We start from the raw sequence: 13,999 nt of genomic DNA on the forward strand, positions 1-13,999 counted from the left end.
TAAAGTGAAATCTACTCCAGCCCCTGACTGCAGTAGAATTTAATCATTTATGCTAGTTTCCCCAACCCTCCCCAGAGTTGAGGGTGGTATAAAACATTGTGTAGACCAAAAGGCATTTAAAAAAAGTAATGTAACGGGTAGTTTAAAAAAGAATGACTTTATTAAAATTTATATAACAACAATTTTCTGGAAGCATGGAAGGAAATGCTGCTACTTTAGGCTCTATTACACTGCATGTTTTTCGGGCCAATTATTGAGAACATAAGAACAATCATTACTGATAATTGGCCCATATAATTGTGCCACCAATCAGCTGATAAACAAGCAAACCCTCCTTTGTTAGCTGATAAAGGATGAAAGATGCCTGATCTGCAGCACATCTCCCTGTGTAATCAGGGATGTGCTGCAGATAATCAGTAGACCTGAATGAGGGAGGAACCACTGTGGTAGCGATCATTCATCCTCCATTCATTTTGTATCACCCTGTGTAATAGGCCAGTGCAAATGGACATTTTAATGCATCCCCTTGGAATAAAACAATTTGACAATGATGCCCTTAGACCAAAAAAGGTTGTGCACTCTATACATAATACAGCCATGTAGGGCAAAAAAATGTTAATGATTTGTATTGTGTTAGACTTCAGTCATTTGATCTTGTGCCTGCACAACAGTGACTGGAAATATTAGCTGAATTCTAAACACTTTTCTTCCATATTTTATTTCTGCACTTCTCTGTTAGGCCAACAGACTAGTCCTTAAAATTCCCCCCAATGTGTAAAACAAATAAACAGTAATAAAAATAGTAAATTATTCAAAACAATATATATTGCACTACAATTCTCCAGCCTTTGACCGTTTTAAATAAAAACATTTTAAAAACTAATGTCTTCATCTTAGGAAAGCTATTCTGAGAGATGTACAGGTTGATGGACTGTCTGCGGAAAACAATCCATCATTGTGTATGGAAGACCTCGGAGCTAGGATGCCAGTCAAAGTCTGTCAGAACTTGCCCCTTAATTACCACAGAGTCAGTGTATGCTTTCGTTCGTTCATAATTTGCTGGCTTGGGTTCCACTGTATTCTTCCAATTAGCTAGGAAGATTGCAGCAGTCAGGTTAATGGATCCAGATCTTTCACAGTCTCCGCCGTTACATTTGCTGCAGATTTCATTCTATCTTGGCCCACTTGTAGCGTGTACAGTGATGGTCCCAGCCGCACAATCTTACCACTTCCAAGGCATTCCTCTCCTTTGTAGAAAACCGCAAACTATCAAATAAGCAAAATAAAAACAGGAGTTATAACACTGGAGGCTTGTAAACAGCAATTATTCCAAAGCCCACAACGGCATGACAAGGACAAGTCCTAGAGCAGGGCCGGGTAGACAACATGCCCTTCTTCATTTGGGACTTTACAGGATTCAAAACTGATGAGGAAAAATAGATTAGCACCACCGCCTCAGAAAGGATAGTCACTTCCTAGACTCAGAAACAACAAACTTAGGGCTCACGCACACGACCGTATGCATTTTGCTGTCCGCAAAAAACATCCGCAAAAAATACAGGTGACATCCGTGTGCATTCGTTTTTTTTGCGGAACGGAACAGCTGGCCCCTAATAGAACAGTACTATACTTGTCCGTTTTGCGGACAATAATAGTACATGTTCTATTTTTATGCGGAACGAAAAACGGAAACGGAATGCACACGGAGTAACTTCCGTTTTTTGTTGTTTTTTTTTGCCGTATACGGACCACAAAAAAAATAAAAAAACTGAACGGACACGGAAAGAATATATACGTTCATGTGCATGAGCCCTTATGCAGAGACGATGCATCACTGCATAAATTGCTGGCCTTGCCATTCAGGAGCTGATAACTGCTGCTGCTCATTAGAACATCCCTTGAGATGGCGATATCTCCTGGGTTTCTAGTCACAGTTTTTATATTTTTTTATATTCAGACTAAATACTGTTTCTTAGATAACATTCAAGTGTATGCGGGTATATGCCAGAAAGAGAAAATGTAGAGGCAGATCAGTGACGGGCAGCATCCAGTGTGTATTCTTTAGCTGGACTTATTTTGGGTAATTAGGGGTTCTCGAATTGCAATATAAAATGTGATTGTGATGAGATTAGTATGTGAACATATAATCATCTACATTGGTAATTGATTATTGGGCAGGACAATTTCTCACATCACATGACACTGAATGGTAACCTGGGTTCACCCAATTACCCACTGTATACACAGAAAGGATTCTGTCGGGTAAAGTTAACTCGCGGCTGTACAAAGTCCTGGCCCGGCCGAGTAATAGGTGTGATAAAGTCAGCTTGCTATAAACACTATTTTTGTACATTTGCGGCTTTGGAGGAACAGATGCCAGATAAGTCTTCTCTTCCAAGAAAAACAGCATGTCACCCACTCATCATGGGAGGAGCCTATTTTTAAAGATGAATTGGGCTTTAATACATTTTCCTTAACAAATCATTCTGATTGGTGACCAAGTGAAATACATCTTCTCCTGGAAACTGATATTGTTGGACGCTTCTGTTAACATTTGGGAGACATATTGTCAGTATCTGACATTCCTTAAGATCATCTATAACCATGGTTACAGTAGTCACTAATGAGGATGAGATATGCACAGCATGGCAGCCAAATGGCTCAGTTTTCAGTTTATGGGCAGAAGTCCTACTTTGTGTCATAAGTTTGACACCCAGCACATTCATTTCATCCAGCACCCTTAAAATCTGCGTTGTATATACACCTCCCATGGGCACCATTGGTGGCATCTTTTATGATTGATTTTGCTCAATTTGGACCAAACATTTTATTAGTTGGTCCTTATTAAAAGTGTTCATCTGTTTCCGAGATACTAGGGTTAAAAACCAGTCTGTTTGCAAGCTGTCAGTCTGTTTTCTTTGAATCCTCTCATTTGATGGCTCGTGTGTAGCTCTTGCCTCTGATCTCAAACACTCATTTAAATCTACTTTCACACTCGCGTTTTGGCTTTCCGTTTGTTAGATCCGTTCAAGGCTCTCACAAGCGGTCCAAAACGGATCAGTTTGCATTCTAAATGGAAAAGGATCTGCTCAGAATGCATCAGTTCTCCATTCCGCTCTGGAGGTGGACACAGCGTTTTGGTGTCCGTCTGATGAAACTGAGCCAAACGGATCCGTCCTGGCACGCAATGCAAGTCAACGGGGACGGATCCGTTTTCACTGACACAATCGAAAACGGATCCGTCTCCCATTGACTCTTAATGGTGTTTAAGACGGATCCATCTTGGCTATGTTAAAGATAATACAAACGGATCCGTTCATAACGGATGCAGACGGTTGTATTATCTGAACAGATCCACACAAAACACGAGTGTAAAAGTAGCCTAACCCCTTAAGGCCAGGTCGTTTTTTGGAAAATCTGACATGTGTCACTTTATGTGGTAATAACTTTGAAATGCTTTTACTTATCCAAACCATTCTGAGGTTGTTTGCTCTGTCGTGATACATTGTACTTCATGATAGTGGATTTTTTTTTTTTTATATAATTCACTTCTATTTATTAATACAAAAATTACAGAAAATTCGGAAAAAAATATCTGCTTTTAAAGGGGTTATCCCCCTTTGCGTTTTTATACTTACCTGCTGCCACCGCGCGTTCACTTCCTGGATTCTGGCTGGGGGCGGGCTTCATCTTGATTGAAGTCTTCTCCCGGCCGGGCCGCGCGCTGGACTGAACGCGCATGCTGCCGCGCATGCGCAATGTGACTTATTTCTGGCCAGTATAGTACAGAGCCGGCGTGCGCGTTCGCAGCTCTGTACTATTCTGGCCGGGAAGAAGTCACCGTCGCGCATGCGCGGCAGCGTGCGCGTTCAGGACAGCGAGTGGCCCGGCCGGGAGAAAAGAAGAAGTCTTCTGGGCAAGCGCGACCATCGGGATTTTGCGGAAGAGCGGTGGTCGTAACCAGGGGAGACCGAGAGTCACAACAATAAGGTAAGTGGGGATGAATTTTCTCCTAATCGGTGGGAATTTGTTAATAAGTATATTTACAAAAATGATCACTGTCAAATCATTAACAGATTTAACAGTGATCATTATGATGGGATAACCCCTTTAAGGCAGATAGTGATATATCATATAATAGTTATTACTTTACATTTCCTATATGTCCACTTTCATGTTTGCATCATTTTGTAAATGTAATTTTATTTTTTAGGATCTTATAAGGCTTTCCAAAACTCACTTTAAGGACCACTTCAATTCTGAAGTCACTTTGTTGAGCTTACATAGTGGAAACCACCCATAAATGACCCCATTGTAGAAACTACACCCCTCAAGTTATTCAAAACCAATTTTACTAACTTTGTTAACCATTTAGGTGTTCCACAAAAATTTAGGGAAAAAGATGAAATTTTAAAAATTTCACTTTTTGGCAGATTTTCCATTTTAATGAATTTTTTCCTGTAACACAGCAAGGGTTAACAGCCAGAGAAAACTCAATATTAGGGTCCATTCACATGTCCGTAGTGTATTCCATTCCGTCCCTATAGAGAATTAATGGGTCTGCACACGTTCCGCAAAATTGCGGAACGGATGCGGACCCATTTGCGGACGTGTGAATGGAGCCTTTCCCTGATTCTGCAGTTTACAGAAACACCCCATATGTGGTCCTAAACTGCTGTATGAGAGCACGGAAGGGCGCGGAAGGAAAGGAGTGCCAGATGGATTATTTCACTGGGATAATTTTAAAGTTACCATATGGCATTTAAAGACGCACCCCTAGAGTAGGAACTACCCAAGAAAGTGACCCTATTTTTGAAATTTTTATAGAGCCGGTCTTTACGGACGCGGCGATACCTTATATATCTGTTTTTAGGTTTTTTATTTCTTTTTTTACCATTTTTTGTGTGTCTTTTTATTGGAAAAGGGCTTATTTTTTTTTTTTTTACTTGAAACTTTACTTTTTTATTGTTAAAAACACTTTTCACTTTTTTTTGCCCCATGGTTGCCATGGCTTGGGGCTGCCATGGCAACCATCGGGTCCCTGGCACCCGCACCTATCTGACATTGATGGCATGTCCTAGTGATATGCGAACAAATGTCTGAGATTTATTTTTTAAATAAATATTTCCATTTCCACTGCATTTCAGCCCTGCTACAAAATGACCTGCCAATATCATTTCAGCTATCTTCTCGTTAGTTCAGGAGAAAGCGTTAACTAGGACAAGGCAGCTGATATCACTCTGTCATGCTGACTGAATTACAAGAGCAGACCCAATTGCTTTAAGGGAAGGGGGCTTGAAATCACGTTTTTTTATCTGTTAACCATGGTTACCTCCAACAAAACACATGCAGTCATCATTGCTTAACATCGATAGGATCTTCAAAGGCAAGGACATAGCTGCTTCTAAAATGGCACCATTTATTAGATCATTGAGAATATCAAGGAGAGAGGTTTGGTTCACCACCATTGCAGCGGTTGCTCAGGAATGGCAGCAGTCAGGTAAAAGTGCATGTGCATGCACAGTGAGGCAGAGGCTTTTGGAAGATGGCCTGGTGTCGAGGGCAGCAAAGAAGCCACTTCTCTCCAAGAAAAACCTCAAGGACAAACTGACATTCTGTGGAAAGTACATGGGAGTGGACTGCAGAGGACTGGGGTTATTTTTATCTGATGAAGCCCCTTTCAGACTGTTTGGGACATCTGGAAAAATGATTGTCCAGAAAAGAAAAGATGAGCGTTATCATGAGTCCTGTGTCATGCCAACAGTAAAGCATTTTGAGACCATTCATGTGTGGGGTTGTTCTTAACTAAGGGAGCGGGCTCACTTATAATTTTGCCCAAGAACAACCCCATGAATAAAGAATAGTATCAAAACATCCTCCAAGAGCAACTCTCCCAACAATTCAGGAGCAATTTGGTGATGAACAATGCTTTTTCTAGCACCATGTCACAAGGCAAAAGTGATAACTAAGGCTCAGTGAACAAAACATTTAAATTGTGGGTCCATGGCCAGGTAACTCCCCAGATATCAACCCCATTGAGAACCTGTGGTCAGTCCTCAAAAAACAGGTGGACAAACAAAAACACAGAAATTGTGATAAACTGATTAGGGAAGAATTGGTTGCCATCAGTCAGGATATAGCCTTGAAGCGGATATCCAACATGCCAGAGCTAATTGCAGAAGTCTTGAAAAAGAAGGGTAAAGCACTGTAAATACTGAGTCTTTGCATAAATGTGATGTAATTGTCAATAAGTGAAAGGGCATCTGTCAGCAGATATGTATCTATGAAACTGGCTGACATGTGGAAGCTGAAGGCATCTGTGTTGGTTCCATGTTTATATGTGCTTGCATTGCTGAGAAAAAAAGAGATTTTTGTGAAACTCACCTGTAAAATCTTTTTCTCGTAATTTCCATTGGGGGGACACAGACCACGGGTATAGCTTAGAGATATTACTAGGAGGGACACTATGCAAAAAAGAAGCTCCTCCTCCTCGGGCTATACCCCCAGGCACCTCCAGGAGAACTTCAGTCGTTGCAAAAGCAGTAGGAGAAGGAGAACGGAAATAAAACACTATGGAAACCATCACACAGCACACCATAAGGCGTAAACCAAAAAAGGGGCGGGAGCTGTGTCCCCCAATGGAAATTACGAGAAAAAGATTTTACAGGTGAGTTTCACAAAAATCTCCTTTTCTCGTTCATTCCATTGGGGGACACAGACCATGGGACGTCCCAAAGCAGTCCATGGGGTGGGAGCAAGAAACAAACCCAACACCGCCTGGAATAAACGACCCGCAGTTAAACAGGAACCACAGCCTGCAATACCCTGCGCCCAAAAACAGCATCAGCCGAGGCCAGAGAGTGTAGCTGATAAAACTTTGTGAAAGTATGTAAGGACGACCAAGTGGCCGCCTTACACAACTGGGAAACGGATGCGCGATTGCGTCTAGCCCAGGAAGCTCCCACTGCCCTTGTGGAGTGAGCAGTAATCCGTGACGGCGGAACCTGGCCACGAGCGCGATAGGCCGCAGCAATAGCGGAACGGATCCACCGCGCCACGGTGACCTTGGAAGCCGCCAGGCCCTTAAGAGACCCTTCAGGAATCACAAAGAGAGAGTCTGAACGCCGGAAGGAGGCAGTAGCCCCCAGGTACACCTTCAGAGCCCTGACGACGTCCAGAGAGTGGAGAGCGCATTCCTTGGGGTTCGCCGGAGAAGGACAAAAAGAGGCAGGACAAGATCTTCGTTAAGGTGGAAGGGAGAAACCACCTTGGGCAAAAAAGAAGGCACCGGTCTGAGCACCACCGTATCCTGGTGAAAGACCAGAAAAGGTTCTCGGCAGGAAAGTGCGGCCAGCTCCGAAACTCGCCTGATGGAGGTTATGGCCACCAGAAAAACTACCTTCCAGGTGAGTAAAACCAGAGAGATCTCCCTCAGAGGCTCAAAAGGCGCCGACTGAAGGGCGCGCAGAACCAAGTTGAGATCCCAGGGGGGCAAGGGAGGCACATACGGGGGAACAGAATGCGCCACCCCCTGCAGGAAGGTTTTCACAGGTCTCAAAAAGGCAATGGACTTCTGAAAAAAGATAGCCAAAGCAGAAACCTGACCCTTCAAAGAACTGAGCGACAGACCCATGTCAAGGCCGGATTGGAGAAAGGACAGCACCACTGGGACAGAGAAACGTAGGGGCGGGTAGCCCGACTTCTCACAAAAAACCAGGAAGGCCTTCCAGGTGCGATAATAGATCCGTGAAGAAGCCGGCTTCCGAGCCCTGATCATGGTTCTCACCACCGCATCAGAGAAGCCTCTCTTCCTTAGGATGGAGGTCTCAATAGCCACGCCGTTAAACGCAGCTGCCGTGAATTCTGGTGGAAGAGTGGCCCCTGAGACAGGAGATCCTCTCTGTCGGGTAGCGGCCACGGAACGTCGACCAACATACGAGCGACGCTGGAGAACCAGGCGCGGCGAGGCCAATCCGGGGCGACGAGAATGGTTGGTATCCCCTCCGCCTCTATCTTGCGCAGCACCTTCGGCAACAGAGGAATCGGAGGGAAGACGTAAAGGAGGCTGAACCGCTGCCATGGAGCTACCAGCGCGTCTACCCCGTCCGCCCGCAGGTCTCGAGCGCGGGCTAGATACACCGGCACCTTGTGGTTAAGCCGGGAAGCCATCAAATCTACGTCCGGACGGCCTCATCGGTTGCAGATGTCCTCGAAAACCTCCGGATGGAGAGACCATTCTCCCGGATCCACCCTGGTGCGACTCAGAAAATCCGCCGTCCAATTGTCGACTCCCGGGATATACACTGCCGACAATACTGGAACATGCGACTCCGCCCATAAGAGGATCCTCGCTACTTCCTGCATTACTGCCCGACTGCGGGTCCCGCCCTGATGGTTGACATAAGCCACAGCCGTGGCATTGTCCGACTGAACACGCACCGGGCGAGTTGCAAGGAGAGGAGTCCAGTGGGAGAGGGAGTGGAAAATCGCCCTTAGTTCCAAGACGTTTATCGGGAGACGGGACTCCTCCGTCGACCAGACACCCTGAACTGTGAGGTTCCGGAGAACACCTCCCCAACCGATGAGGCTGGCGTCGGTGGTGGACTACCGTCCAGGAGAACGGAAGGAAGGACCTTCCTGACGCTAGGTTGAGGGAAGACTGCCACCAAGGGAGAGAAGCTCGAACTTGCCGGGACAGAAGAACAGGAGTGTCTAGACCCGAGAGCTCTTGTTCCAGAGGGCAAGGATCATTTGTTGTAGCGGACGAGTGTGAAATTGGGCGTACGGAATCGCCTCGAAAGAGGAGACCATAAGGCCCCAGCACCCGCATGCACTCCCGAATGGTGGGACGTGGAGAGCGTAGAAGAAACACCACTGCCAGTCGAATCTGGGAAACCTTGGAATCCGGAAGAAACACCCGAGAAATCGAGGTGTCCAAGATCATCCCCAGGAACGAGAGTCTCTGGGAGGGGTGAAGAGAGGACTTGGGAAGATTGATCAGCCACCCGAACCGTTCCAGGGATTGAACGGTGATTCGGACGCTGTCCTCGGCCTGTAGAAGAGACGGAGCTTTTATCAAGATGTCGTCTAGGTATGGTAACAAAGAGATGCCCCTGGTGCGAAGAAGCGCCATGAGAGGCGCCAGAATCTTCGTAAAAAACCCGAGGGGCGGTCGCCAACCCAAAAGGTAGGGCGACGAACTGGTAATGACGCCCCCCCTATGGCAAAGCGCAGAAAACGATGGTGGGACTCTGCAATAGGGACGTGCAAGTAGGCGTCTTGAATGTCCACAGACGGGAGGAATCTCCTGGACTCAGAGAAGCAATAACGGAGCGAAGGGACTCCATGCGAAACTTCCGCACCCGTAGAAACTTGTTGAGAAGTTTTAGATCCAAGATCGGACGCACTGACCCCTCCTTCTTTGGAACAACGAACAGGTTTGAGTAAAACTGTCCCTTGCTCTTCTGGGGAACGGGGGAAATGACACCACGGTCCAGAAGAGAGGAGACCGCAAAAAAAAAGATCCGAGGCCTTGGCCGGATCCCCCGGAACGCGAGAAGGGAAAAAAACGTTCCGGCGTGACTGGACGCGAACTCCAACTTGTAACCGGACGTCACCACTTCCAGAGCCCAGGCGTCCAGAACGTGAGCCCTCCAAACTTGTTGAAAGGAGAGCAGACGTCCCCCCACCACGAGGGGTGGGGGCACCCCTTCATGCGGAGGGTTGCTTGGGAGCAGGAGGACGGGCTGACTGCGCCCGAGGCCGCCAAGAAGGCTGGGGCTTGAAGAAAGGCTTCTTGCGGGAGTCCTGGGACCCCCCCTGCCGATGAGGACGACGGCGTCCTGGCAGTGGAGAAGCGGACGAAAGGACTGGCCCCGGAAACCTGAAGGCCGAGGACTGAAAGGGACGCTTGGTCCTGGGCTGAGGTAGATGAGTGCTCTTGCCCCCAGTTGCGGCCGAAATAAATTCATCTAGTTGAGCCCCAAAGAGCCTGGACCCTTCAAAGGGAAGGTTAGCGAGGTGAACGCTTAGATGAGGCCATCAGCATCCCACACCTTCAGCCAGACCTCCCTGCGCTGAATGACAGAGAGGGCCGAAATACAGGCAAAGAGGGAGCCGATGTCCATTTGAAGCCTCACAGAGATATTTGGAAGCTTGAGACATCTGAATGATGAAATCCAGAGTATCTACAGAGGCGTCCTGCTCTGACAGATCCTGGTGGTGGCGCTGCAACCACATTGTAAGGGCTCTGGCGACCCAAGCTGACGCGAAGGCCGGTCGCAGGGAAGCGCCCGCCAGGGAGAAGATAGACTTGGAAAGTGAATCCAAACGTCTGTCCACCGCATCCTGCAGAGAGGAACCGTCTAGGACGGGAAGGACCATGTTCTTGGCTAACCTGGCCACCGGAGGATCTACCTTAGGGGAAGAAGTCCACTTTTCCACTGTGTCAGCTGGAAAAGGATATAGTGTATTCATACGCTTGGTGGCCGAAAACTTTTGATTAGGACGATCCCAAGCTTTTGATATGACCGCAGTGAATTCCTCATGAATAGGGAACACAGCGGACTCCTGCTTCTTAGGTGGAAAAAAGGGAGAACTCCCGACTAGTGGAGGGAGGAGAATCCCCTTGTATATTAAAAGTGTCACGGACGGCTGCCACCAACTCGGTTACCATGGTGGAAAGCTTAGGCAGGGGTTCCCGCTCCGTGACTTCGTCCGATCCGGACAATTCCCCTTCGGATTTGCGCTCCCTGCGGGGGGGGGGGAGTCAACCGGGCATGCCTCAAGGCGAGGGGGAGAAGCGGAGTCATCCGAGGAGGAATGCTGCCGCTCATGCTGCCTTTTAGAAGTCAGACGCCCTCTGTGAGAGTCACTGAGAGGAGATGGAGTGGTGGCTGCCACAGGGGTAGTAGCCGCCATGCGCTCCATGAAGGACATGGCTGCCTTGGCAACTAAGGCCAGATCAGCTGCCGCATTAGACATGGCGGAGGCCCAGGCGGGTACCGCTGGTTCCGCAGGGGCAGAGGGAGGACCGGGCTGAGCAAGAGAAGGAGGCTGATCCTGTATAGGAGCAGGGCATGAGTCACAAGAACCAGTGACAGAAAAAGGCCTAAGGCATATCTTACATGACTCCAGTGGAGCCTGAGAGGGAGCCTTGGAAGGCTTAGGGGCCCCAGGTTTAGGCATGATGGATTCCAATGTGAATCAGATTTCCTACCAGGTTGCTGCAATTCCTACCACCCAGGCAAACAGCAGAAGTCTCCGGTCACTGAGGAGCTGCACGGCCACAATCCAGCAGAGTCTCCGAATTAAGGAGAAAACAGCCGGACGCCGAAGCTCCACCCTCTTGAGTGCGTCATTGCGGCGCGAAAAAAGCGCGCGCGCGCGATTCAAACTACACCCCATAGCCGTACGGCGCGGCGGGGGTTAATGAATGACGGAGCGGTCCAGCGGGGAGCTGCAGAGAGCGCAGCGGCCCGCAGTCTAAAGGAACAGAAATAATCATATGCAGAGGCGTCCTGTCTCTGCGATCTTAAGCTGCCGTTTGAGTTGTAGGCAGGTAGGAAAAATGAAGATAGGGAATCATCAGCCCTACCCGGAATGGCCCCCTCCCCTAGGAAAGAATGCCCCCAGCAGGTCCTTTTCCAGTCACCCAGGCGGCCTCAGAGTGCAGACAAACGACATGAAGATTAGGGGGGAGGGAAGAGAGAGAAGGGAGATTGAAGCAGGCAATACTTATCTGTCATCATGCTCCCCTCGATGTCCGGACCAGCAGGGAGTCACCTTTCAGACATCTGACTCCCAAGGGAGAGCAGTGCTCTGGGGAGGGTAGGCAGCAGGTTTTGTCCCCAGCTGTGGTGGGATGCCAGAGCTTACATGTCGAGCCTGGATCCACTTTTTTCTGTGGGGGAATGGGAGGTAGCCAGGAACCATTCAGAAGACCGTGGCAGACACTCCACAGGGGCCAGGAAAGCGCAATGCTGACCTGCGTCCCCATCTGAAAACAGAAAATAACAAAACAGGAGAAGAGTAAGAGTCAACCTCCTTGGACGGACACTAAGCAAAGACTGAAGTTCTCCTGGAGGTGCCTGGGGGTATAGCCCGAGGAGGAGGAGCTTCTTTTTTTGCATAGTGTCCCTCCCTAGTAATATCTCTAAGCTATACCGTGGTCTGTGTCCCCCAATGGAATGAACGAGAAATTTCATATATGCAAATGAGCTTCCTCGAGCAATGGGGGCGTTGGCAGTTACACCTAGAGAATCTGCTCTCTCTGCAACTGCCGCTCCTCTCCATTTTCCATTGAGGGGAGGCCAGGCAGTGAAAACGTGATCATGCCCGTCTGACACTGTCAAAGTGAAGAGGGTACAGAAGTTGCAACTAGAGCAGAGCTTCTAGGTGTAATGGCAACGCCCCCTGTTGCTCCTAGAGACACATTTGCATATATTAAAAACATAATTTTCAGCACTACAGGCACATACACTACTCACAAATAGTTAGGGATATTTGGCTTGTGGGTGAAATTTCAGGATGAACCTAAAATGCACTCTAACCTTTACAGGTGAGGGACCCTTCATCGGTCCAAAACATTGTAAGATAATTATCAGGCTGTGTAGAATGGCCGCCCCCCGGGATCTCACTGCCCTACCTTATTCCGGGGCGCCGTTCCGTTCTCCCGCTATGTCCCCCGGTATTTTCGCTGACTTGGTTATACTGGGAGGAGTCTGCCCTGTTTCTCCCTGGGGTTCCTTCTCCCTGGCTGTAGTGCTGTCCAATCGCAGCGCAGAGCTCACAGCCTGGGAGTTTTTTTTTCTCCGAGGCTGTGAGCTCTGCGCTGCAATTGGACACGCCATACAGCAGGGGAAGAAACAGGGCAGACTCTCCCAGTATAACCAAGTCAGCGAAAATATCGGGGGACATAGGGCGCTGAGACGGCGCAGCGCCCCGGAAAAATAGTAAGTGCAGTGAGATCCAATAAATTTCCTGGTTCAATTAGAATTGATATTTAAAACAGTTCTCCTCATCATGCTGATCACATTTTGACATCATGAGACCAAGACAACACCTAACAATTAATCAGCAGTACCTCGTCATTGCGAGACTTCAAGGAGGAAGTGGCCACGTAGCCTTAGAGTGTCACAGAGTGTAATCAGCAGGTTGCAACAGAGATACTGGAAGAATCACAGAAAGGCATAGAAGTGGACGTCCTTTGGCCACATCCCACACTGATGACCCACTTCATTGTGTACAATGCCCTGAGGAATCGGATTGATGAATGCCACACAACTCCAGGCACATTTAAGGGAGGTGAAAGGCACCCCAAGTGTCACGTCAGACCATTCAAAACTATTAACATCAGCATGGTCTGCGTACTAGACGACCTGCAAGTGTAACGGATACTCCACCAGGCACAGGCGTCATCGTCTTGCATGGGCCAGGGAGCATCTATGCTGGACGAGGGACTAGTGGGCCTTGTGCTGTTCACTGATGAAAGTTATTCTTGCTGAGCAGAAATTATGGCGCAACGATGTTGGAGACATCAAGAAAAGCGTATGTATCAACCGCTGTTTGCCTGTGGTGGTGGTGTTAATGTGAGTAGGTGTGTCTAGTCAATACACTTTGTGAATGGTACAGTGACAAGCCCCATACTGCTTGCATAACATCATTACTCCAGTCATTGTGCCTCTGCATGAACAACACATACTTTCACTTTTATGGACGACAATTGCCAGCTCATCGAGGTCACATCATTAGGGAACGGCAGCTGGCGACTGGGAGTACCTCAAATAGAGTGGCCTGCACTTTCTCCAGACCTGAAAACCCATTGAAAACCTATGGGATCAGCAGAGTCGTCGTGTAGAGGCTCGTAACTCTGTACCCCAGAACCTCAATGACCTGAGGGCCACCTTTCAGAAGAGTGGGATGCCATGCCTCAGCAAGTCTGACTTGTGAACAGCAGGAGACGTCGTTCTCAAGTTGTAATTGATTCTCAAGGTCACAT

General features: G+C 47.9%; 1 protein-coding gene across 1 annotated transcript in view; it reads right to left on the minus strand.

Annotated features, from left to right (window-relative positions):
- Positions 1-250: 250 nt before the first annotated feature.
- Positions 251-13,999, minus strand: part of TRMU (tRNA mitochondrial 2-thiouridylase) — a 51,055-nt gene continuing 37,306 nt past the window's right edge. Inside the window, 1 exon segment of the mRNA XM_040412301.1 lies at positions 251-1,266. Coding sequence (XP_040268235.1) covers positions 1,111-1,266 — 156 coding nt within the window. The 3' untranslated portion in view covers positions 251-1,110.

The sequence above is a fragment of the Bufo bufo genome, chromosome 1 (assembly GCF_905171765.1).
Source record: "Bufo bufo chromosome 1, aBufBuf1.1, whole genome shotgun sequence".
NCBI lineage: Eukaryota > Metazoa > Chordata > Amphibia > Anura > Bufonidae > Bufo > Bufo bufo.